The sequence below is a fragment of the Vidua chalybeata genome, chromosome Z, assembly GCF_026979565.1.
Source record: "Vidua chalybeata isolate OUT-0048 chromosome Z, bVidCha1 merged haplotype, whole genome shotgun sequence".
NCBI lineage: Eukaryota > Metazoa > Chordata > Aves > Passeriformes > Viduidae > Vidua > Vidua chalybeata.
This window is the reverse complement of record NC_071570.1, coordinates 47,003,973-47,026,705: the sequence shown is the minus strand read 5'-3', so window position 1 is coordinate 47,026,705 and position 22,733 is coordinate 47,003,973. Positions and strand designations below refer to the sequence as shown.

The 22,733-nt window shown below is 44.3% G+C and overlaps 2 protein-coding genes and 1 long non-coding RNA gene across 5 annotated transcripts in view; 1 reads left to right on the top strand and 2 right to left on the bottom strand.

The window, feature by feature from the left end:
- The first annotated feature begins 1,408 nt into the window (after positions 1-1,408).
- Positions 1,409-3,373, top strand: LOC128782299 (uncharacterized). Its single transcript, XR_008428713.1, has 3 exons — positions 1,409-1,660; positions 2,487-2,609; positions 3,146-3,373. It is a non-coding gene; the product is annotated as an uncharacterized LOC128782299 (long non-coding RNA).
- Positions 3,374-11,365: 7,992 nt separating this feature from the next.
- LOC128781771 (acrosin-like) lies at positions 11,366-13,843 on the bottom strand. Its single transcript, XM_053931675.1, has 5 exons — positions 13,691-13,843; positions 13,197-13,409; positions 12,627-12,892; positions 12,210-12,346; positions 11,366-11,806 (listed from the first exon to the last, which is right to left on the bottom strand). Exons 1-5 carry the CDS (start codon positions 13,750-13,752, stop codon positions 11,468-11,470), a joined length of 1,017 nt encoding a protein of 338 aa, XP_053787650.1. The 5' UTR covers positions 13,753-13,843; the 3' UTR covers positions 11,366-11,467.
- A 6,639-nt stretch (positions 13,844-20,482) lies between these two features.
- The window catches only part of LNPEP (leucyl and cystinyl aminopeptidase), a 55,874-nt gene continuing 53,623 nt past the window's right edge, over positions 20,483-22,733 (bottom strand). For all 3 annotated transcript variants that reach the window (XM_053931964.1, XM_053931966.1, XM_053931965.1), the window contains 2 exons: positions 22,139-22,220; positions 20,483-21,139 (listed from right to left, as the gene is read on the bottom strand). In XM_053931964.1, coding sequence (XP_053787939.1) covers positions 21,008-21,139; positions 22,139-22,220 — 214 coding nt within the window. In that variant the 3' untranslated portion in view covers positions 20,483-21,007. The remainder of the gene's footprint in view (positions 21,140-22,138; positions 22,221-22,733) is intronic.

Here is a 22,733-nt window from a genome sequence, read left to right as displayed (position 1 = left end):
CAAAGGAAAAGAAAAAGGTTGGCTGAATCTTTTGCTGCTGCATGAGACCTGCCTAGTACGTAGGCACTTGAAATGCCATGTTTGTGTATGTGTTGAAGCTACTGTTTTTTTATTTTGTACTCTCAGTACCCTGATGCCTTCAATTAAGTTTCTACATGGGAGGTCCTCAGCTGGTGCAAACTTGCCACTAGTGTTGTCTGTGTTGCAAGGATTAGTCATCTTCCTCTTGGGAAAGATGTATATTCTGATGAATCCCTTACAAAGCTCCAGCCTGGACTAGACTGTTCTATTCAGTGCTGGGTAGAGAGGAGCATGTCCTTGTGCCAGTGCACACAGAGGTGGCAGGACTCCTTCCTTAGTGCCCACTAAGTGAATTGCCTTGCCTGCACTTTGGACTTTGTCAGTTTTAACAGCTTTTGAACAGTGTTTCGAGAAGTCTATATTTTCCATTGTTGAAGGCTTTGGCAATTAGAGCCCAGATTTCATCCTTAGGAATAGAGGGATTAAGTGCGTGAGTCAAGGTGTCTTGGTTTTGAATCCTCATGAGTTATGTATGTGATGAGAAGGTTATTGTTGATCCTGGATGTGAAGTGGTTAAAGATTTGCAGCTTATTCTGTGTTGAAGAGTAGTTCAGGGACTACTAGGCCTTTGGTTTGACAGCTTCCCTCTTTTGATTAAAAATGTCCTTTCTTTAACTCTTGGCTCTTCCCAGACTACTCTGTATTGACCCAGCCTTTTTGCATATTTTTATACGGCTTCATCAAAAAATGTCTATTTCTATTAGTATACACAGGCATTGATCTTTAAATATCTGAGTAAGAGCAGACTAAAGAGGGGGAGTGTGATCTTTCGGAACTGTCCATTTCCTTTTACTCAGTGTGATGCCCTTTTGTCTTCTGTAAATTCACACGTACCAGTTTTCAAAAGCCGTCTTTTCCTTAACAGAAGGAAATGTTGCAGGCTCTAAACAATCATTCATCTTCAAGGTACTGATGGCTAGCCAGTTTGCAGAAGAGACTTACTGTTGCATCCCAGGTTGGTTTAGTTAGGGGTTCTAATAACTGTCAGTTAGCCGGTTCTATGTACCCCCATTTCCCCTCACAGTGGTTCGCTCCGGGTCACTCACCATTGGAGCCTTCCCATACCAATCTTGTGGCCACCCCCCTGTCCATTCCTGAGAGTTCTGTGTCTATTACCCCATCCCCATATCCCTATTCATCCCGGAACCCTGTATACACCCCTGTCATGTTCCCATTGGTTGCTGCAGTCCACATCACTCCCCCATTGCCTGTCCCCATTGGGCAAGGGGGCTTCCGCCCTTATCTGCCTGCCCCCTATAAAACCCCATGCGTCCCTTTGTTCCGTCGCCATCTTGTCCATGCAGGCACTGGGAACAGACACTGCTCTCCACCGCAGCCACCATGCAGCAGTAAAAGTTCTCCAGCCAACCGCAGGGCAAGGTGTGTCATTCCTTCGCCCCTTCATCTCCTCTCAGTGCCAGTTACAGAATGTGGCAGCCCATGCAGAGGCTCGGCGCCAGAGCCTCCAAACCAGCAGCAGCCCCGGACTCCCAGATGATACACAGAGCCTAGCCGGGCTACCCGAGCCACCTGGGACCGGGGAGAAGAACGCAACGCCACAACTTACATTCTTTAACAGGTGGTAATGAGAATATCTTTCTGTCTAAAGATAAATTCCAGGTATTTAACTTAAGGCCTTTACTTCCTCAGTGGAACAGATACCTAACTAGGTTGTCAACCTTTATGAGGTTTTTATAACCCTGTAGATTTTTGCTACATAATAACGGAAACATAGCCATGCAGTAAATGCATGGAGCGGGAGAGAAATACATATGGAGCGGGAGAGAAGAGCTCCAAAAAGCAAGCAACATGTTATAATTTAAAAATTATTAAATTATTAATTTATAATTAGACTTAGTAATTGTATGAGGTGGGTGAGATTCACAGCCAGAAATGTATGGCTTATGAATGTAGTTTTGCACCACACAGACCTCTGCAGTGGTTTGAGTGAGATCTCTCAGTAATAACACACGTGTAAGTCTAGTGGTAACTAGGAAGGCACCTTGATTTCTCCCTCTGGGTTTTTTCTTGTTTCTTATAGCTAGTGTCACAAGCAAGGGCAAAGTTAAGACTGTGACGACATGTATTCTTACTTGCTGTATTCTGGTTTTTTTTTGTTTTGGTTTTTTTTTTTTTTTTTTTTTTTTTTTTTTTTTTTTTTTTTTTTTTTTTTTTTGTGCTTTGATTAATAGGTATTTTGTAAGAGTTTGAGTTTCCATCTGTCAAATGTCTGAATCTAAAAGGCTTGCAATGTTAACCACGTTAACAGTGTTAACCTTGTGTTACATGTCCTTCCAGGGTGGAGAAAAACAGTTATTATTGTGTCCCAAAAACAATTACAAGAAAATAGCAAATGATCATTTGGTTTGCTTCTTTTTTTCTTTTTGTTTTTTTATTCTTTTAAGAAGAATATTTTGGGTCAGTGTGAGTCTTCAGGAAGTGAGCCTGTGAACATTGCGGTGGAAGAGAGAGCTTCACTTGACAAAACACGAGCTGTGGGAACAGTTCCCTTGAGCCAAAGGACCCTGGTAAGAAGAGAGTACATGTTTTTAGAGATGATTGAGACAGCTACTCTGAGCCTGACTTCTACAGAAAGGGGAAATCAGAGTAGTTGATCCAAGAGCTGATGGTAGAGTTGAAGAAGCTGTTATTCACTTCAAAGGGTAGTTTCTCTGTCCCAGGTAACAATATTAGTTAATAACTCATCTCACAATGCCCATCAGTTTCTACCATTTAAGTAAGGAGTGAGGTCTCTTTGTCAGTACAGAGAAGAAACAAGGCTGGAGTTCTTTTCATGAGATGTGAATGTTTCTGTTCAAAGTTCTTGTGGGTGCCATTTACAGTGCTAGTGTTACAGCTTTTATCAGGGTACTTCAAAACTTTAAAGTTTTGAAAACGTGGAAGAATTCCTATTCTTTAAACAGCAGGCTTCAAATTTCCAAGGGAGAACCTGCCTTTTGGACCATGTTTTATAGTCTCTGATAAAAGTACAATTACTAGATGTGCTGCCAAGGGAGACATAAACTAGGTCTCGTGTTGACTCAGTGTTCCCTTTGCTTCCTAGATGTCCATCTGCTGTACCTTTCCAGAAAGGCTGCTCTGCATAGGAGGAAGCTACCAAGGGAAAGCCTGTGAAAATGGACCTGGGATCCCTTTATATATAGTTATACTTATCAATGTATTATGCTGTTGTACTTACACAGTTAGAGGTATATGGATATTTAGATAGATATACTGATATTTGCATGCTTAGATATAGGCAGTACAGTTGTAGCAATCTGCAATAAATTAAATTTTTTTAACTGAAATTGACATTTGTATATTTATATGTAGTCAGCAGACTCTCTGCCCATGTCTCTCTCTTGGGCAGGATGTACATCCTGTCTTGTCCCTGAGAGTTCAGTTGAGTCTTCCAGGGTGAGGAGGAGCAGCAGAATCACTGCTGTCAATCTCTGTCATCCTTGCAGACCCTGAGGGCTGTGGACACCATGCTGGAAGCAATGGTGCTCAGCTCTCCTGCCTCCAGAGTCAATGAGGTGCTGCATTACATCTTTGAGTTCTGGCCTGTGAAAAGAGTGGGCATCACAGGGCTATTCCTCACCCTAGGTAGGAGGGATTGCCCACTCCTGAATAAGTGATCCCCAGCTCAGTGCCAGGCAGGCAGTGTGCTGTGGGGAGGGTGCTCAGTTCCCCTGGAGAAGCACCAGGGGCTGGTACCAAGCTCTTTTGGAGTACAGTGGCTGCAGAGGTTGGCATCTGCCTTGCAAGAGGGTTGGCCTGGAGCCTTTGTTCCAGGTCTGCAAGGGACTCTTTGAGCAAGAGCCTACCAAGACTTTGCTCAAGGTCAGAAGAAGCCTTGAGGGACCATGCAAGTCTTGCTCAGGAGTGGAGTCACATTGCTCCTGCTGGGGTGGGTGCTTGCTTCCAGGGTTTATTTACAGCTTCTCTTTTCCCAGGTGCTGCTAGACTTCACCAACTCTGAAACTATGCTGTGCAGAAGAGGGTCTGAGGGAGGATCAGAAATCTGAGTCATGGGCTGGCTGGCATTTCCAAATGGGCAGTAAGGCCCAGGCATCTTCCAGCCAGGCCATGCTGCCCTCCCTGCTGCTCTCTCCATAAGGCTGCTATCCAGCTGGCTGCTTCTGAAGACCCACAAGGCCTTTCACAGCATGGTCTCACCTGGGTCCAGCCCTGAACCCTGCTGTTAAGGAAGCTTTTCTGTATGACCATCCAGGAGCCACTCTGGCAGTCACATTCACACCACCTAAGCTGGGACTGAAGCCTTTTCACAGCTACACCCCTCACACTCACATTCAGACCAGGATTCCTTACCAGCTCAACCCCAGGTTTCCCACAGCAGATTCCCAGACATCCAGGTCCTTCAAATAGCTAATCATGGTGCAGTACATAAATAACAACAGCTCCAGCTGGTGCCCCTGAGAAGGGGCCCTGAACAAAGGAACCCCTGGGCTTTCATACCCTCACAGCACCAAAGTCTGGGGGTCTCAGCTCCTGCTGTGTCTCAGTGTCCAGTCCCCAGGCTGGTGCCACATGTCCCTGTGCCCTTTCCTGTGCCAAGGGTCGGCAGCTCATGGCCTCTTGCCTCTGGCTCTCATCCAGAGCTCAGCCTGCAGCTCTCACTGTAACTGCAACTTCCTCAATAGCCTGCCTCCCTAACAGGCAAGTGCCAGCCACAGTGGGCACAAGGGGAAGGGGAAAGGCAGCAGAAAGGGGAGAAAGCAGCAGCCACATACTGTGTGAGAGAAAGAATGTATTTCCTTTTTCCAGTCTAGAAATGTGCTGGAGCCCTGCTAGTTCTGCCAGCAAAATAGTTTGCTTGCAGGGCTGGGTAGAATCCTGGGGCCAGCAGCCCTCCTCTTTTAGGGATGTCAGGGCTCCCTGTCAGAGTGTCCCTAGCCCTGACAAGGAACAGTTGGATGGTGGCTGCTGCCCTTGATGGCTAGAGATTTCTGCTTTCTATATGTTTTTCATGTATTTGTAGATATGTAGACTACTAATACATGGTTCTACTTTTCCTACCCTTTCCCCCTACCTTTCAGAACAGTTAGCTAACCTTCTAAAACATTCCTGAAATACTGTTTAATCTTGTTTTTTAGGCTACCAAGGACACTGTGTTTTCCACTAGAACTTAGAAGACATAACCAGAAAGCCCTTGGAACTCCACTGGGGCAGAACCCAGGGGAAATTTACCTAAACAACTGCTCTTCTAATTGGACAATATTTGTTAAATATGCTAATTTGTTAAACTTACAAAAATTGTAGAAATCCAGTGCCAAGTGTGCCCATGGCCATGGGGGCACCTGGAAGCTTCCAGTGAAGACTTAGGGTTTTTTGACTATTTTAAGACTGTTGCAAGAGTTTTCTTTCCTGACATTAGACAACACCCTGGGCAGAGAAACTTGGCACCACGACCTCCCCCTGCTGTTTCTGGGACTGCACCTGCTCTGTACCAATTGGCACAGACGGCTGGAGCATGCGGAGGGCACAGAGGACAGCTTCAGACGTGCTGGGTTGGTCCTCCATGTCAGAGCCTGCAGGGCTGCTGGCAGGGCTTGGATGCCAGGTGGGAGTCCCTCCCTGGGAGCCGGTGGAACAGGAACTGGCCTCGGGGCTGTTGTCCTCCTTTCCAGCAGCATGGGAGCACACAGCCTCTGGGCCTTCTCGCTGCATTGGCCCACAGTGAAACTGACAGTGCCATCAACCAGCTGTTCTGTGTATTCCTCCAGGAGAGGCTGCAGCATCTGGACCATGACCTCCCCATTGTCACGGATCAAGTGGGAGCTTCAGGCAAGCCCTGCCTAAAACTCAGATTTTTGGCAACAGCTTAAATTTGGGTTGCCCACACCTAAAATTACTCTAGCCTTCAAGTTCTAAGCATGGCAGATCAGGTCTATTCATAAAATGAGTTATTTCTTGAACAGACAGCAGATAACCAAAACAAGGCCTTAATCCAAGTTACTTACTACATGGTATAAACCAAAAAGCACATCTAGTAGACTACATAAAACACTACACAATATTATTGTACCTATATTAAAGCTAGCAAAAGAAATTGTATCGATTAGGAGTCAGATGTAATTTACCACTGAAATGATGATAGTGTACACTAAATCCTTTCACTCAACCTCAGGGAGTAACCACAAATCAACTGTCCCTGCTTTGGGGGAAAATCCCATACATTTCCAGCAAATGTGCAGAAGATTTCCTGCTTTGTGAAAATTTGGTGTAGCTTTCATAGTTTGTAAGGTGGGATGTCCATCAGTCAGAAATTCCAGCTTATCTTTCCAGATGTCACTTCCAGAGCAAGATGTCTGTTATCAGCTGGCAGTGTTACTCCCATGGTGTGAAAATAACTCACTACAAGACAGCTTGTCATATTTACATTTTTCCACCAATTAGCACAAAACAGAAAAGTTCTGGGGCAAGGTGCTCTGTTATTCCATCAGCTAAAAGCAACAGGCAACCTCCTTTGGGGCGAGATGCCCTGCTACACCACCTGGACCACAGAGGCACAGGGCATACAAAACTGCCAGCCACCATGAGACCCCTGCTGCAGACGCCTGCTTAGCTGGGGAGACTAACTCTCCCCAAAGACTGAGAAACAACTACAAGGCACTGGCAGATGTTTCTGTCCAGGAGGACAAGAGCTCCTTCTTCCTGGATCGAGCCCTGCATCCAACCTGACTGCTGGTCTCTGGTGATTCTCCCTGGGGTGTGATGACACACTCTAGGCATTGTTGTTCCTGCAGAGAAAACCTGACAGACTCTATCAATCCTCTGCAGAGTGGGCACTCTGGTTTCTTATCTGCCCAACGCAGGATGCAGCCCATGTAGAACTCATGGGCACAGGGTATCACATAAGTGACACCCTCTCGCTCATCATGACAAATGGGCCAGCTCCACTCTGTCCCCATGGCTTTGTCTGTTCTCCATGGAAAATTCAGGGAGTCCTGAGAAGCTGCTCCCCATCACAGGGACTACCAAAGTGTCTCACATACTGCAACAGAGAAATCTTGGTCCCTTACTGTCCCAAGGAGGAGATGAAGAAATACCCAAGCCCCTGGAGAAGGATGCCTTCTGACTCTTCAAGCCCTAGTGCCCTTCTCACTACCACTCTGGAGAGATGCAGCCCTCCAGATCTTACAGGCATGCTTGACAGGCTGTGTCTTTTCTGCAACCCTGGGAAGATGGTGTCTGGCAGCTGAAAATATGTAGGGTTGAGACACTTGTCTGTCATAAACAGATAGTGGGAATTAAGTGGTTCAATACCTTTGAGGTACTGGGCTGCTAAATAAATCTCAGGGCTGGAGGCTGGATTTTTCCTTTCTTTCTATCTTTTTTTTGTTTTAAGTTCACTATTGAATGAGCAAATGTTATTAACTGAATGCAGTTTTTATAACAGGCAGGTTCTCTTCTTACAAAGTAAACACTGTGGACAAAAATCCAGTGTGGCCTTAGCAGGCCCTACACACATCAGTTGGGTATGCTGGTCAAGCATCACCTGTGCAGGTGATCTCTAGTGAAGACTAGATGAAGACTTTGCTCCCTGCTGACAGGTCTCAGGGGCTCTGAGAATCTGTGCACCCTTGATGACCAGAGCTGCATAAAATATTGCAGGAGACTTAAAGAGCACAATTGCCTTAAACACCAATCACAGAATCACAGAATCAACTAGGTTGGAAAAAACCTCTGAGATCACTGAGTCCAACCTATGACCAAAGATCACCTTGTCAACCAGACCACAGCTCTAAGAGCCATGTCCAGTCTTTCCTTAAACACCTCCAGAGACAGTGACTCCACCACCTCCCTGGGAAGTCTATTCCAATGCCCAAAATCACCCTTTCTGTGAAGAATTTTTCCTAATGTCCAGCCTAAACCTCCCCAGTACAGCTTAAGATTTTGTCCTCTTCTATTGCTGGTTGCCTGGGGGAAGAGACTGACCCCCACCTGGCTACACCCTCCTTTCAGGGGGTTGATATGGGTTGATAAGGTCACCCCTGAGCCTTCTCTTCTCTAGGCTAAACAACCCCAGCTCTCTCAGCTGCTCTTCATAGGGCCTGTGTCCCAGACCATTCACCATACTTATTGCCCTCCTCTGGATGCATCTGGACATCTCAACATCCTTCCTAAACTGAGGGACCCAGAACTGGACACAGCACTCAAGGTGTGGCCTCACCAGTGCTGAGTACAGGGGAAGAATCACTGCCCTGGTCCTGCTGGCCACACTATTCCTGATAAAGGCCAGGATGCTGTTGGCCTTCTTGGCCACCAGGGCACACTGCTGGCTCATGTTCAATCACCTGCTGACCAGCATCCCCAGGTCCCTTTCTGCCTGGGCACTGTCCAGCCACTCTGTCCCCAGCCTGTGGTGCTGCAGGGCCTTGTTGTGACTCAAGGGAAGGACCCGGCACTTGGACTTGTTAAATCTCCTATCATTGGACTTGGTCCAGCTATCCAGCCTGTCCAGATCCCTCTGCAGAGCCCTCCTATCCTCTAACATCAATACTTTCATCCAATTTGGTGTCATCTCAAATTTGCTAATGGTGGACTCAGTCCCCTCATCCAGACTATTAATAAAGGTATTCAGCAGGACTGGCCCCAGTGCTGAGCCCTGGGGGGCTTCACTGGTGACTGCCCACCAAGTGGATGTGACACCATTCACCTCCACTCTCTGTGCCTGGCCATGCAGCCAGTTTCTAACCCAGCAAAGAGTGCTCCTGTCCAAGCCATGGGCTGCCAGCTTTTCCAGGAGTGTCCTATGGGGAGATGGTGTCAAAGGCATTGCTGAATGTCAGGTAGACAACATCCACAGCCTCCCCTCATCCATCAGGTGGATTACCTGGTTATAAAAGGAGATCAGGTTGTTCAGGCAGGACCTGCCCCTCCTAAATCCATGCTGCCTGGGTCTGATCCCTCAGCTGTCCTGTAGGTGCTGTGTCACCACACTCAAGGTGATCTGTGCCGTAGCCTTACTAGGCACCAAGGTCAGGCTGACAGGCCTGTAGTTTTCTGTGTGGTCCTTATGGCCCTTCTTATGGATGAGCATCACATTGGCCAACTCAGTCATCTGGCACCTCCCTGGTTACTCAGGACTGATGGTAAATGATAGAAAGCATCTTAGCAAGGTCTTCTGCCATCTCCCTCATCAACCTAGGATGGATCCTGTGTGGTCTCATAGACTTGTGAGCATCTAAGTGGCTCAGCAGGTCACTAACTGCTTCCTCCTGGATGACAGGGGAGGCTATTCTGTTTTCTGTCCTCATCTACCAGCTCAGGACGCCAGTTGTCCTGAGGACAACCTGTCTTATTGTTGAAAACTGAAGCAAAGAAAATGTTAGGTACCTCAGTCTTTTCCTCGTCTTTGGTAACTATATTCCCCCCTTGTCCAATAAAGAATGGAGGTTCTCCTTGCCCCTCCAAGATGTGTTAAGTTCACTGAAGGACTTTGCCCACCGTGACAAACTCTCCAAAGAAGCAACTGCTCATCTGTGATGACTAAAGCTCCCCCTCCCTGAACATGCCTCTGTGAAACTGGGAAAGAGTTAATCCACTTGAGAGGAACGTGAGATAAGATTGTCTGGGTGTTATCTCAGACTAGTGGGCGGAAAACAGATACTGGAAGAGAACTGATACTGGATAGAAAGAATCCACACAGAAAGCCAACCCAGCAACTGTGCTGAAAATCAACTCTGTGTGTAGCCAATGAGCATTAATTCCTTTGTTTGCTAAAATGTATAAAGAGCGAAAAGTTTTGAACACCTTGGGAACCACATCAGCAAGAAGGCCAGGGTGAAGAAAGATGCAACAGGATGCTTTCTGGATCCAAGTGTGGTGATAGCTTTTTACTTAAATTGTCTCTGGCCCTCCTTTTCTGTTTCTTTCCTATTCCTCCTCCTTTTTCCTATTTCTGTCTATCTACTTCACGTTGACTGTTAAATAAAATCCATACTATTGACTTTGGCACATGGTGTTGTCTGCATCTTAATTCAGGTAGAGGCGTCTGTCAGTAATTGGATCATAACAGATGTGCTGACACAACAGACTGCTGCTGTGAGAGGGTGAGATGTGCAGCTGATCCTTGCCCCAGGGATTGGCACTGGAGAAGGCAGGTGCAGCTCTTATCTTCCCTGGAGTGTTTGTGCATTGGTGTTACATTCCACCCCTATGTGGAAGGCAGCAAACAAGATTTGTAGATGTTCACAGATGAAAAAGAATGGCAAAAACCAAAAGGGTCCAAAAAAACCTCACAAATATTTATTAACAAACTACACACTCAGCATGGCAATTGGTATGTGTTTTGCCACTATCTTCTAATAGTAAGAGAAACAAAGAATAAAATAATAGAGGGAAGAAGAAGGGAAAAAGAAATCAGGTAGGAGAGGAAAGAAGTTCATGGTCCTGGGTCCAGCACTGATCCAGCCAACAGGTGTCCAGGGTCCTGAGAGAATGCCACCCAGCCTCTGTGGTGGTACATTTTTATAGGTAAATTTTCCCCATTCTGGGATTAGGTTCCTCACTCTTCATACAAATAAGTTAGCATGTGCAGCCCAGTATTCTGGACCTTTCTGGAAATGGGCTGGGGGGACTTTGTGGTTTTTTTTGGTGGTCTTGATTCTCCCTCTACTGGTCTTGCTTGCTCCTTGACCCCACTCCTACATTTAAGTTGTCTTTTATTTTGTGTGGTCACCATGGGCTGGAACAGGAAATTCAGCTCCAGAATGGTGCTGCCTTACCTTCATATGGTTCCCCTTTCCAGACACATCCTGTTATAACTTGCCTGCTTGATGGCTGTTTAGGGATGGCTTGATGGCTGTTTAGGGCATAGCAATGTGTTAACTCTTTACTGCCTAGGTTTCTACATTGGTCAAAAAACCCAGTTACCATCTGATAGGGACAAAAATCATTCTTAGAGCAGAGAAGGGTTTCACTTTCTTAATGACAGGGCAACATCTGCACTCTTTTTTTTCCCCCTTTCTCTTGTTTTCCTAGTGTTGTGTTTCTTGCACTTGTTGTTGTTGCAGACTTAAGGAGCCAGATGCTACTTTTCCATTGTAGATATATTAATATCTGTAGGGAAGACATTGATCTGTACAGAAGGGAGTGTGAAGCCAAATTCTTCCTAGATGAGGGTGAAGGGTTCCCTGAGTTAAAGGCTGCTTGGGCAATTATCAAGCCAGTAGGATTTTATAAAATTTGGATGGAGAGTATTCTCAGAGCAGAAAATACAGGTCTCTTTTTTTTTTTTTTTTTTTTCTTCTTACAATTTAAAATTTAATTCAGTTTAATGAATTTCAAATTAATATAACACAGAAGGAAAGGGTTGTGGTCCACTTTCGTCTGAACTGCAGGTGGTCCATTTTGCAGTTCAAAACATTTTTTCCTTTAGGTAACGCAAGATATCCTTCAGCAGATTAAAGAATTGCAGCAGCTTTTCACGTGGAAATGGACAGGGTTGTGTTGGTCTTGGAGTTACTGTCTGCAGGGGGGCTGCGGTGTATGTTGGCGCTGGTGCTGGCGCTGGAGTAACTGCTGGTGCTGGCCTTTTTCCCATTGTGGTCCAGATCCAGTTGTAGTAGTACTGAGTGGAGCTGGAGACTGCAGGCCGTTTAGGTCTGGCACAGCCTACTCCCCAGCTGGTCACACCAATTTGCCAGAAGAAGCCAGCACGCTTATCTTGGCAGACAAGAGGCCCCCCGCTGTCACCCTGAAGCAGAGCAGAGAGGATTAAGGTGCTTTTGCTTGCCCCTGTCAGCAGTTAGCTGGCTCCTTTATTTTCCCAGCCCTTGCCAGAACTGGATTCCTGGCAGAGCAAGGCTCTGCTCAATTGCTGGGACCTGCAGAACCTTGACACCCTTGGGAGCAGGTTGGGGGCCTGTTAGGTGAGACTCTCTGTCTCCCCTGTGTGTGGATGTTTCAGGGTTGGCATCTGGACCTCACTGGAGCAAGGACCCACAGATGGGAAAGGGGGTGGAAGCTCCAGTGGTGGTGCAGAGCTGGGGCTTTGAGAGCAACTGACCAGGGAAAGCAGGTGCTGGACTGTGCTTGGGTGGTGTGATGGGGGGCTGCCCACACTGCTGGGGGCTGGGGGACTCATAGCACGCTCCTACCTGGCAGGTGCCAACACCGCCTTGCCCAGCACACACGTGGAAGTCGTAGATATACCCTTGCAGCCACTCGCTACTGTTGCAGAGCTGTTTATCGACGACTTGGACCTTGGCCTGCTGCAGGACATCTCTACCTGATGCTGTGAGCAGGGAAAGGAATGAGTTCCCAGCAGCTCCTTGCCTATTCTTCTGGTCTGTGTGTTGAAGTCCTTCCCTAGGGCTTAGCTCTGCCTCTAGAGAGCTGTTGGATTGCTGTGTCACTGTTGTCTGGCGTTGGGCAGCAGGCCAGACCCATGTCTCCAGAGGCATATATCCCATAGCCCAACTCTCATTTTGGCCTCTGCTGTCAGGAAGCCCCATACATCCCTCCCTTGTGTGCCAGCCTTGCCCTCAGGGCACAGGTCCTTTATGGAAACTCACATTTTACAATTCTGTCACCCCAGCCAGCAACATAACAGTTTTTCAGCTCCGATACTTTCACTGAAGGACCAGGCAGGCAGGCAGTCTGAATGGAAGACCTGCACCGGACTGGCCGGTCCAATTCCAGCAAGGCGATGTCATTATACTCAAGTTCAGGAGTATATTTTTCATGAATGATCAGCTGCTTAATCCGGCGCACTTCCACATCAGGGCCTGACTGGCCCAACGAGGTGGCCCCAAGCACGATGGCCCACTCACTGAGGGGACTGGAAGGCAGATGGAGAGAGGGGTGAGAGGGAGTAGAATCATGTGCTGTGACAGACCAGCACTTCCCTGCCTTCTGCTTCCTGAGGCAGAGAGGAAAAAAGGACTATAGTGAGTGAAAGAAAGACTCAAGATGTGTTAAGCTGGAGGCTGCTAGGAAGCAGCGGCATGAGCCCACTCTTCTCCCTGAGCAGTGTCTCAGCTGGGCCCTGCAATGTCAAGGCACTAGGCACACTGCAAGGAAATGGGATGGGAATAGCATGCACTGGTGGTATGGGGATATCCCTGTACCTAGGTCCTCCTTACTTTGTGATGTTGACAAAGCAGTGGGCAGCTGTGAGGAGCCACTGTGCGCTGACGAGGGTCCCTCCACAGACATGCACAGATACTGGTGGGTTCCAGTAGCAACGGACACTGGCAATGCCTGCCCAGGCTCCCATCCCTGGCATGACATCTGTGCCACCCACAACACGTGTTGAGCCGAGGGTAGTACCCATGGGCCGGAGACCACAGGTCTGTCTGTAAGCAGAAAGTCATTACTGTCCTGTGAGAAGGCTTCCACAAGGCTTTGGTTGCAAATCCAGCGGGGCCAGGGAACTGCCTGGAGTGTGCATATGTCGGCCTGTTTCTGCTTGAGCCCCGTAGACAAGTGGTGCCAGCCACCGGGGTACTGGTGATAAACTGAGGCTCCTGCCCAGGGTTTTGGAAACTGGTATGGACACAGGTGGCAAGCGGGCATCCACAGGGAACCCCCTAAGCCTTAGCCGGGGTCCCCTCAGGTCAAGCCTGGGGCTACTTACCCACAGGTGCCATGTGCAGGCCTGCACAGAGCCAGAAGGATGAGGATGCACAGCAAAATCATTGTGGTCAGAAACAGAAGTCAGCTGCAAGGAGAGAGGACTTGTCACCTCCAGTGCAGCTGCCAACGTAGTGCCACAGAATCTGCACTGCTGCAGTGCCCTTGGCCCTGGAGCTGATGTCACAGAGGGACTGGTTCCATGTTCTGGGCATGGTGCTGGCCTCTGGAAGGCAGGGGAAAAGGCAACATAGAGCCACAGAACCACAGCAAGGTCTGGATTGGAAAGTACCTTAAGGATCGACTAGTTTCAAACCCCAGCCATGCACATGGATGCCTTCCACTACACCAGGTTGCTCAGAGTCCCATCCAAGCTGGCCTCAAATGATAACAGGAATGGGGCATCCACAGCTTCTCTGGGCAGGCAACCTGTGCCAGTACTTTGACAATGATACAAGATTTTACTTGTCATCAAAAAATCCTACAGAATTTGCAGCAACAACAATCAAAAGCAACACACATTCTGATTTTTAAAAACAATTTGTGAAATTGTTTTCACTTGCTTTGCTTGAAACAGAAAAATCAACTAAACAAATGTAACTCAAGGCCTTAAGAAAAAAAAAAAGTCTCAATGCCTAAGCTCTTTTGGTGTTGTTTAGAAATTAACTATGAGGAATTCTAATTAAAAGTCATTTTCCATCAAGAAGCCAGAGCCCCTTTACAGTTGAGCCTGTTTATTTAGTTGTTTCCACTGGACTGCTGAACAGCTTACCCCTATTTCGAGAGGTACAGCAGAGGCTGTGCACTGAACTGCCATTTCAGTTACTGCCAATAAGTTCCTTTCTTTGACTACCAAATTCCAGTTTTCTTAGCTTTCCTTTGATGAAGTTCAGGGATATCCAGAGTCCAGTTTCAAGTTCCCTAGTGTGCTGTACAGCACATAGACAGATGGATCATGTGTCAGAAGCCTAAGACACTGCATTTACAGTTGCTGTCCCCAAGAGCTGGAAGCCTCTAGGACCTGTGTTCCCTTATTCCATTACACCCTTGTCCTCCTCTCTGAGTGAGCAGTTCCAGCCCTTTGGAGGGACCCTTTCCCTTTGGGCTTGACTTGCCTGCCCACAGCTGCATTTTGCAAATCTCAGCTCAGGGAGGCCTTGGCTCACACAGCAGAATGAGTGGGACTGCATACATGGCTATCTGTGAAAATATACCACTTTATTTCTACAGCAACTGTCACCATCAGCCATTGCACACATGTGGAGGAGGAGTGTGGGCAGGACAGAGTGGGCCTTTGGCACTGAGGCTACCTTTGGATCAGCAGCCACTGCCCCAGTCCGGAGAGGGTTGTGGTCCACTGCAGCCTGAACTGCAGCCAGTCAATCCCTCCCTAGCATGCCTTAGGCTCCAGGCTGCCTGTCTTCAAGCTGCCATTTGACTTGAGCACGAGATGAGGCTGGGTTTTTGTTTCTTTGAACTCAGGAAATCTGGTAATCCCCTTCCCCTGCCTTGGTTACAGGGGAAAAGAGAAATAAAAATATTTATTTCAGTTTGTTGCTGTAGTTCTTTGGCTTTTAAGGCAGAAATGCTTTTCATGCCATGCCAACAGCGGTATTTCAGGTGAAGTGGGCATGAGCTCTAGGCCTTTGGCTTTTGCAGAAGGAAAAGGAGAAAAAAAGGAAAAAAATAGAGAAAAAGAGAAAAAATAGAGAAAAGGATAAAAAAAAAGAAAAAAAAGAAAGAGAAATGAGAAAAAAAGAGGAAAAAAAAAAGAGAAAAAAAAGGAGAAAAAAGGGACAAAAAAAGAAAAAAAGAGAATAAAAAGAGGATAAAGGTTTTCCCCGGAAAGTGTGTTTGCACCAAGGGAAGCCTGAACCTCGTGTGGCACAGTTTCAAAAGTTTTACCCTTGCAGATTCTTGAGGGCCTTTGTTGCTGATGGCCACGTCCCACTGCCAAGTGTGATCTAAGGAGGCCTGCCGGTGTGATGTTTGAACATTGAAAGTTGTTGTGATCAAAACAGCAGGTTTTTGGTTTTGCTTTGTTTTTTATATTTCCCCCAGTTTGGAAACTCCCCCTCCCTCCTGCTCCTCCTTTTTTTTCCCCCCTTAGGAACAGGGTAGGAAACTTATTTTTGGTTTGAAACTCTCAGACTCTCCCTCTGTAACAAATACTTTCAGATTCCCACTGCATACAATATAGGTGATACTACAGGCTGTTTTATATGGGTATGGGAAAAACTACAGGTCTGTGTTTTTGGAGGAGAAGCCATGCCGAGGTGTGACAGTGATGGACTTGCATGGACGCAGAGGTGGATGATGCCTGGGAGGATGTAAGAGAGCTGTACACACGCAGCCCAGCTTGTACCTTCCCCCTGCTATACAGCTGAAGAGGCAGCAACTAACTGAGGAATGATGAGCAATGCTGTCAATATTCAGTATGAGACGTTGGAAGGGAGGTGTCTGAGATCCTGGTAGAAAGGCCACCACAGTTGTGGGTTTGTCCATTGCACAAAGTCCCTACGGCTGTTGCACAATGTTACAGCATGTGCAGCAAAATGTGCTGTGATACTAAATGAACAAACACTGTTATTTCCACAGGCTTTAAAAAATATTATAGCTTTTAAACCAAGGGGGAAAGTCTCCCCAGCTCTGGTGTGAGCCTTCACCACAGGGCTGGATAGTTTGATTTCTCACAGAGGCTCTCCTAACTTGGAGAGGTCAGAAGAATGATGTGATGGCTGCAGACATTGGTCTGTCATTTTCTTATTTGTTCTTGAGTTCATTATCATAGGGCTGATTTGATCTTGACACCTTGTGCCATGCAAATATTAAAAAAAAAAAAAAACAACCTGCTGAGTCATGAACAAATCTGAGTTGTTCGGCCAAAGATGAAATTTGAGAAGAGGTTTCACGATTTCAGGAACACTTGCTGCCAGCACTAGTTGCAAAGCTGGAGCAAAATGGACTTTGAACAAACAACAGGAGTGCACCATTAAGGGATACAGTGAAAAAGAAATCAAGAGAAGGTGTTATTTCCTCCTTGGACGGATGCACTGATTTAACTGTGGTTTCTGTATCAGCTGGCTCCCCAATATCAAAAGCAGATGCCACTTTTTTGCAGACCTCTGAATCCTGTGCAAGGGTGTGCAGATACCACCGGTCAGGCACAGCCACTGGCATCATGAACCCCATAGCTGGAAGCATCAGAAAGAGAAGGCCTTTGCTCTGACAGAGCAGGACTACTACTACAACAATCCATATCACTCACTAATCTCCTTGGGGCTATGTGGGCACTATGTGAGGTCTTCTGCAGGCAGGTCCATGTGGCTAGTTGTTCTTCTGAGGGAAAGTGGCACTGTTTAGTAAGATGACCTTTTTCCAGACATTTATTAAATTTAGGGCAGTTTAAGTGCGTAATTTAGTTAAACACATCTTCCTGCCTTTAAAAATAGAAGTATGGGGGAAGAAAGCAATCTATCCTTATGTAGAGGTGAAAGAGATGTTTCTCCTCCATGGCTCTGGGCAAGCCTGCACAGACCTAGGGGTAAGGGTCTAGCCCAATAATAATGGCTGAACTGGTGCACATCTGATGCCCACTTTGAATGTGAGCACAATAGCCACAGTAACAGGATGGAACTTTTTTCTTCTATCCCCAGACACCCCTTTCCAGTGGGTACAGTTCATCCTCAGGACCAAGTAGGATGAGCAGCACATCCCTCATGACTTGTTCTCTGAGCTGGATGAGAGCTGTATGAGAGAGGCTGAAGATGCTGAGTGGAAACAAATGGCAAGGTAAATCCCTGCTGCCAGCTGTGATGGGAGAGAAGTGCCCACACTGGCAGTACTCTCAAGCTCTGCCTTCTCCTCTCTGGAACACTTTCTGCAGCTGCAGGTGCTGATGTGAGCAGCTTTCTCCTCTTACCACCACAGAAATTTAGCAATGGAGCTGGAGATCAGGAGCTGAAGAGGAGGTAAAAGACAGTATCAGGTGCAGGATCAAGCCCTGTGTGGCCACTCTGTCCTTGCACATGAGATGAGGAGCTGCACCACCAACAAAAGGATGCTGCTGGACAATTGTGCCAACAGCATCAAAGACACTGAAGGTAATGTGGGAGTCATATCCCTCTGGGAGTGGCCAAGCTTGGTTTGTCACATGGCCCTTCACTCCCAAATCAACCCTGCCCCAATGATGTATCCTTTTTCAGAAGTCCTGCTGTATATTTAAATTCTGTAGTCATCCCAGTAGCATTGCTAAGGCTCACTCATTAAGTCAATTCCTAAGGCATCTAAGGAAACATCTGCTTACTACACTTCAGCCTATTATCAGTCAGCTTTTGTACAGCCCTAATACTTGGTGTCCTACAAGTCCTACAAGTGGTAGTCTCACTTACTACGTACTACTTAGTTATACTAAGAATTCCATAATCCTGCATTACCTGGCTTAGCTTGAACAGTTCAAGTTTTTGTCCTGCACGTATGGCTAATCTTAACTAGCCATACTCACACTAGCTCTAACCAGAATCCAGCTAATGGGACATCCAACTCTCTCTGGCTCTCACCAGAGTGGCAGTCCTCACCTTCCCTTGGAGGCTTTTTCACAGCCCTCCTAACACTGGGTTCCTGCTCTTTGTTTTGCACTGACACCTCACCCTTTTCCTGACCCTCACCCTGCCCTAAGCCCATGCCCAGCATGAACGTTGCCAGCAAAGGCAGTCTGCCCTGCACCAGGTCTTAAGACATTTCAGTCTTCATCAATTCCCAATACACTCAAAAAAAGGAGAATTATATTTAAACATTTCTCATGGAAGGAGGAATTGACTCCAGTACAACTTATTAATAGGGCTGGAGACTCCCTAACAGAAAAACAGTTTTAAAACCTCTACAACTGACATAACAAAAGTATGCATATGCGACAAATGGTAAAATGAAAAAAACCTCCCCAACTTTCCAGATTTTCTTGGTACACTTTCCTGTCTAAAACTCAGCTCCATGCTATTGTTTCATAGTTGTCATTAAAACATTTTAACAGAATAGTGAAAATTTTTAAAATTCCAGAGCAGAAATGAAAAGGAAGATGGGACCCTATTCCGCAGTTTTGATTTTAAAGTTTTAAAGACTCAATACTGTGACCAGGAATGAAATAAAACACATGTGAGGGGACAGCAGAGATAGAAAAGTGGAAGTTTACTATTGACTTCTAATTTAATTTAAGAAGTGACTAGGAAGAAAAAGATGGCATATATATATATATATATATATATATATATATATATATATATATACAAAAATATTCAAAGATGGAAATAGTATTTCTGTAGAATTTGAAAGATTTAAAATAAAGGAGGAATCAAAGTAATAACACATAACAGTATAAAAACTCCAAGCATATACTTAATTGCAATTCGCATTCCATAATTTAAAAGTTCTAAATCTGCTTGCATGAATCCACAGAAGATACACTGGTAGTGAAATGAAAAGATAAAAAAGTATGTTTACTCTTGCATGTATTGTATATATATAGAAAAAACCTAAAAATTTGCTTTTTTTCATCACTTCTGAAAGACATAGATTGCACTGCAGGTATTGCATCTTTATAGTGTTGCGCATTAGTGTTTTAGCTCCTATTCTTCAAAAGATTTTGAGGATTTGTCTCACAAGATTTTTTACAATAGCAGAAGAACAAATAATTAAAATGTAAATTAGAAACTTTCCTAAAACTAATGGCATAGAGTGAGTAATAATGACAGATTACACTGTGATTTGCAAGTTATCAGGCAATGAAAGACCAGAAGCTTACAAAAAATGAAGTGACTGATTAATCTATCAACTGCAAATGCTCTGCAACAAGTGGTGAAATTGGAAGTCAGTAGTCAAAAAAGCACAAATCAGTATCAGTCTAACAGATGAACTAACCTGAAAAAAATACAGTTCTGTGCAGCTGGTCAGAGACCAATACCACAAAATCAGTTAAAGTTTGATAACTAATGATGAGATTCTCAGAACTATCTGATAAATTCAGAGTGGAAGTACCACCATTTCTAGAAATTCCATCTCTAAAACACTTGGTTTTGCTATCTGTTTCTTCTTTTCTGTATTACCATCCAGCCACTTTTATATATCAAATATATATAATCAAATAAATATATTTATGCTAATAAATCTATTAGCATAAGATTTTTTAAATGTGTAATTTCTAAAGAACACCATGAAAATAAAAAAATCCAAACTTAAATCAAACTTAAAACAAATAATTAAAATGTAAATTAGAAACTTTCCTAAAACTAATGGCATAGAGTGAGTAATAATGACAGATTACACTGTGATTTGCAAGTTATCAGGCAATGAAAGACCAGAAGCTTACAAAAAATGAAGTGACTGATTAATCTATCAACTGCAAATGCTCTGCAACAAGTGGTGAAATTGGAAGTCAGTAGTCAAAAAAGCACAAATCAGTATCAGTCTAACAGATGAACTAACCTGAAAAAAATACAGTTCTGTGCAGCTGGTCAGAGACCAATACCACAAAATCAGTTAAAGTTTGATAACTAATGATGAGATTCTCAGAACTATCTGATAAATTCAGAGTGGAAGTACCACCATTTCTAGAAATTCCATCTCTAAAACACTTGGTTTTGCTATCTGTTTCTTCTTTTCTGTATTACCATCCAGCCACTTTTATATATCAAATATATATAATCAAATAAATATATTTATGCTAATAAATCTATTAGCATAAGATTTTTTAAATGTGTAATTTCTAAAGAACACCATGAAAATAAAAAAATCCAAACTTAAATCAAATTGGAATTGTATTTATTTTGCCTCTTGAACTTCATAACATTCACTACTACTTACATATCTGAAATATAATTCTGTTTCACAACAGCTTCTATATCTACAAATGTGGAAACCACATACAGTTTTGCATTAAGAAAAAATCTACTGCTCAGTAGGCAGTCTGCAAAGAAGTTAACAGCTCACGGTAACTCTTTCTTTCTTACCTGTCAGTATTAACCCACTGCCAAGAAACTATAACACAACTCCAAAGGAAAGGGCATAAGTTTCATATATAAAATTATATTTAATCATTTGTGCAGATGTTTGGTCTATAGATTAAAAGAGTTTCAGGGTAAATACTTACATATTGCTCAAAATGCTTCAAGGAAAATAAAAATTTTTCTGAGACATGCCCTGAGCTATCTAAATTCCTTAATAGTGCAACGTTGCAGTGATGCCTGGTTTCACCCTGGCTTTTCCAAATGAAACACAATAACTGCTCACAGAGCTCCTAAATGGCTGACACAGCACAGTATTATATGCACTACAGCAGTTCTTGTAGCTTTGCCAAGTTTCTCTCCATCCACTGGATATTGAGCTGAATTGTGTCAATTGCCTCTTTTACACAATGCAGTTGAGAACTCTCCTCTGATTTTGACTCAAAAAATGACTTGACCTGCATAGCAAGAATAAAGAAAGAAAAAGAAAATCTTAATTAAAATCAATATTAGCCAGACAAATAGGTTCAGCAGCAAAGGTTATACATATGTTGCAGGAAATCAATTTTTGAGAATTGTCTGTATCTATGCAGTAAACAAACCTCTCAAAGGAGTTCTCAAAATGCAAGGAAAGCATTTTCACGGATACAGCAGCAATAACTCATTTGGTTTCAATATGTCATTTCACCAATAAGCAAACACTTATTTACCATATCACAAAGCCAAGAGAGGATGCAGAGCTCTGGAAAAGGAGTCCTATTCTGTGACAAAGAATTGGTTGTTGCAAGCAATCCTCTTCAGCATTCTGGAACAGCACCCACACCCAATCATCTTTATAATTGTCAATGGTAACACTTAAAATATTATAAATGAAACCATTAACGCCTATCTCTACCAAATATCTGAATGAAAACATTAGACTAAACTGTAAACAATTCTTGATACATTAACTTCAAGGGAAGAAGCCTTTTTAGGGAAGACAACAGAGCTTTCTAAAAGCTATTAAACAACTCTTGGCTGATACTCAACTTCCACAATAACTCTTTGGGATTGATGACAGAAAAAAATAACAAAAAGCATTTTTTATCGCACAGTACCACATTTCAGAGATACAGAACGTATATCTCATTTACAAAATCTAGATCAAAACTAGATATAGATCAAGTCATTATTTTGTGTGACAGTGTGTTCCGGCGTACAGGAAAACACAACACTATAAACCAGTAACTGGATTCAACTCTGTAATGCAACTCTGTCACAGACTCAGTATATAATCTCCCAGTGTCTATGCAAATATTTGCCGTGTGTGAAATAGGGAAAGCAACTGATACATATACTCCTAACAGGGTGTCAAGGATATAAGTAACATGTGAACATGTATTTTCCTCATCCTTCAACTAAATGAAAACAACACTGGCACTAGTAAATACCCCCTTCCAGTAGATTGTGCCACCAACCTCAAGCAGATGTGCCTTCGTTGCAAACTGCGAAGTTGACCAGGTAATGATATTCTGAATAGTATATGAGCCTAGGTGAAACCTGTAAGACAAACAAGTATTTTCAGCTAGGAGACACTTTAAGATGCAGTTTTGGTGTACGTATGCATTATTTTCTACTGTTTCTACTTTTTTGTTTAGTAGTTCAAAAATATTAAAAACACTTAAATGCAATACCTTACATTACAATTACATACCTTATTTTTGAAAAGAAATGTAAGTTCTTAGAAATCCAAGCCTCTGGCTTCCTATTCCCTCTAAAATGTAACATCAGAGTGAAAAGCCATGGAAAATTTTCAAACTTCTATCACAGATCAAACAGTAAAGAACTGAGGACGCCACACAGTGAATATCAAGATCTGTATTTGTGGTACGTATGTGTTCTAAAGCTCTTCCAAAATTGAATTTGCAACCAGGTTTTCTTTCAAGTGAGGTAAGTCTGTAATATTGGTTATGAAGAGCTTGCTAGAGCAGAAGTTTTCATAGAGGAGAAACTTTTTAAGCAGCATGAAACTATTTAAAATCAAAACTGGGATTTAGAAACAGAGACTTCTTT